The 2070-nt window shown below is 44.2% G+C and overlaps 1 protein-coding gene across 1 annotated transcript; it reads left to right on the top strand.

The window, feature by feature from the left end:
- The first annotated feature begins 1074 nt into the window (after window positions 1-1074).
- On the top strand, window positions 1075-1610 carry KRTAP3-1 (keratin associated protein 3-1). The gene has a single exon (XM_019980792.2). It carries the CDS (start codon window positions 1107-1109, stop codon window positions 1401-1403), a length of 297 nt encoding a protein of 98 aa, XP_019836351.1. The 5' UTR covers window positions 1075-1106; the 3' UTR covers window positions 1404-1610.
- Window positions 1611-2070: the final 460 nt, after the last annotated feature.

Genomic DNA, 2070 nt, shown 5'->3' with positions numbered 1-2070 from the left:
GTTCATGAAACTCATTTTAGGAACTACTGCACCATTTAGCCTCTAAATGGCCTAATATGATTAGTTTGGGGGCCATCAGATCAGATCAGTCGCTCAGTTGTGTCCGACTCTTTGCGACCCCATGAATCGCAGCACGCCAGGCCTCCCTGTCCATCACCAACCTCCGGAGTTCACTGAGACTCACGTCCATCGAGTCAGTGATGCCATCCAGCCATCTCATCCTCTGTCGTCCCCTTCTCCTCCTGCCCCCAATCCCTCCCAGCATCAGAGTCTTTTCCAATGAGTCAACTCTTCGCATGAGGTGGCCAAAGTACTGGAGTTTCAGCTTTAGCATCATTCCTTCCAAAGAAATCCCCATAAATAATATTAATTCATAACATGTTTGGATAGAATTTTAAAGGGCCTCCATCACTGTCGCCCGTGGAGATCTGAACTCTCACCTACACACCCCTGACAAGTTTTCATTCAAAGCACAAATGAAGGGAATGGAGAGCAAATAATTTGTTACAGCTCTGTTAAAAAAAAAAGTGCTCATTAACACAGAACCAGAATCTCTTTCCCTGTTGATTCCATCTGTTCACGCAGTCTCTTGGAGCCACGTGAAATCTTAAAATAGTATCACTTTTTCAGCCAGAGGGCTTAATCATCATAAAGAATCTTTGGTTTCTGGTAGAACAGCAATTGAAAAGCTTAGCTCTCTCTCCATCTGAAAAGTAGACAAGAAAATGTGAAAACAATCTGCAGATACCTAGCATGGCAAGTCATTATTAGTGATGTATAATGATTAGAAGATAATAACTCAGTACCTTTGAAGACTGAAATGAAATGTCCATGCAGTGACAAACAGCCAATGTTAAGAGTCCTGATTTGACAACAAAACAATCTAAACCCCTTTTATGAGATGAGAAGTATGCCTTAAGTAATAAACACTTAAGTAATTAGATGCTTTTATGGAGATAACTATAAACTGAAACATGGGGGAAAAATCTCTGTAATAGGCTGACGCCCTGGGAGGTGGGTATATAAGAGCCAGTGGAGAAGACAGAAGCATCGAGACACCAAGAGACTTCTCTCATCAACCCAACAAAAACCCAGCTCCTGACACCATGGCTTGCTGTGCTCCCTACTGCTGCAGCGTCCCCACTGGTCCTGCCACCACCATCTGCTCCTCTGACAAATTCTGTCGGTGTGGAGTCTGCCTGCCCAGCACCTGCCCACACGAGATCAGCCTCCTCCAGCCCACTTGCTGTGACAACTGCCCCCCACCCTGCTGTGTGCCTGACACCTATGTGCCAACTTGCTGGCTGCTCAACTCTTCCCACCCCACTCCTGGACTGAGTGGGATCAACCTGACAACCTTCGTTCAGCCTGGCTGTGACAATGTCTGCGAGCCCCGCTGTTAAGCAGCCACATCTTTGCACAGGTTCAGTGATGTGCTGCTCAAGTCCAAATGCATCATCTGGCCTTCAACACCCACTACTACCTACATCAAATTAAATCAATCCCAATAGCCTGGGCAGTGTTTTCATGCATTTGCCCAACTTCTTGATTCTTTCTTCTTTTGGATAGAATTGGAGACCTTCTTTCTGTCTTTTAGATTATATCACTATTCTTTGGAAATGAACCATTTTGACTATTCAACAATAAACTTCATTCTTACCTAGCAAATATTGCTTTGTGAATTTTTGTTCGTGTGTTTCTTCTTAGAGAAAGTGAAATGCCTACCTAAACTTGAACAGCAGCTCATCATGCTGCCCAAGATTTACCCCAGCAGAATGAGAGCTCTCATGGTGGAATCATTGAAAAATTAGATACTGCTTCTTTGTGATGAGCTGAAAAGTGAAAACTTCAGCAGGTTATTTTTTGGATTCCCACTCTTTTTTAAAACTGAGATATACTTGCTTTGCAATATTATATGAGTTTCAAGTGTGCAACACAGTGACTCAATTTTTGTAAGTTATTCTTCACTTGCTGCTGCTGCTGCTGCTAAGTCGCATCAGTCGTGTCCGACTCTGTGCAACCCCATAGACGGCAGCCCACCAGGCCCTGCCATCCCTGGGATTCTCCAGG

Source organism: Bos indicus, chromosome 19, assembly GCF_029378745.1.
Source record: "Bos indicus isolate NIAB-ARS_2022 breed Sahiwal x Tharparkar chromosome 19, NIAB-ARS_B.indTharparkar_mat_pri_1.0, whole genome shotgun sequence".
NCBI classification, from domain to species: domain Eukaryota; kingdom Metazoa; phylum Chordata; class Mammalia; order Artiodactyla; family Bovidae; genus Bos; species Bos indicus.
The sequence above is the reverse complement of the archived record's forward strand: the minus strand, read 5'-3'. Positions and strand labels throughout refer to the sequence as shown.

Excerpts from the sequence above, each read along its gene's own strand:
- KRTAP3-1 (XM_019980792.2), top strand. The coding sequence starts at position 1,107 with ATGGCTTGCTGTGCTCCCTACTGCTGCAGCGTCCCCACTGGTCCTGCC.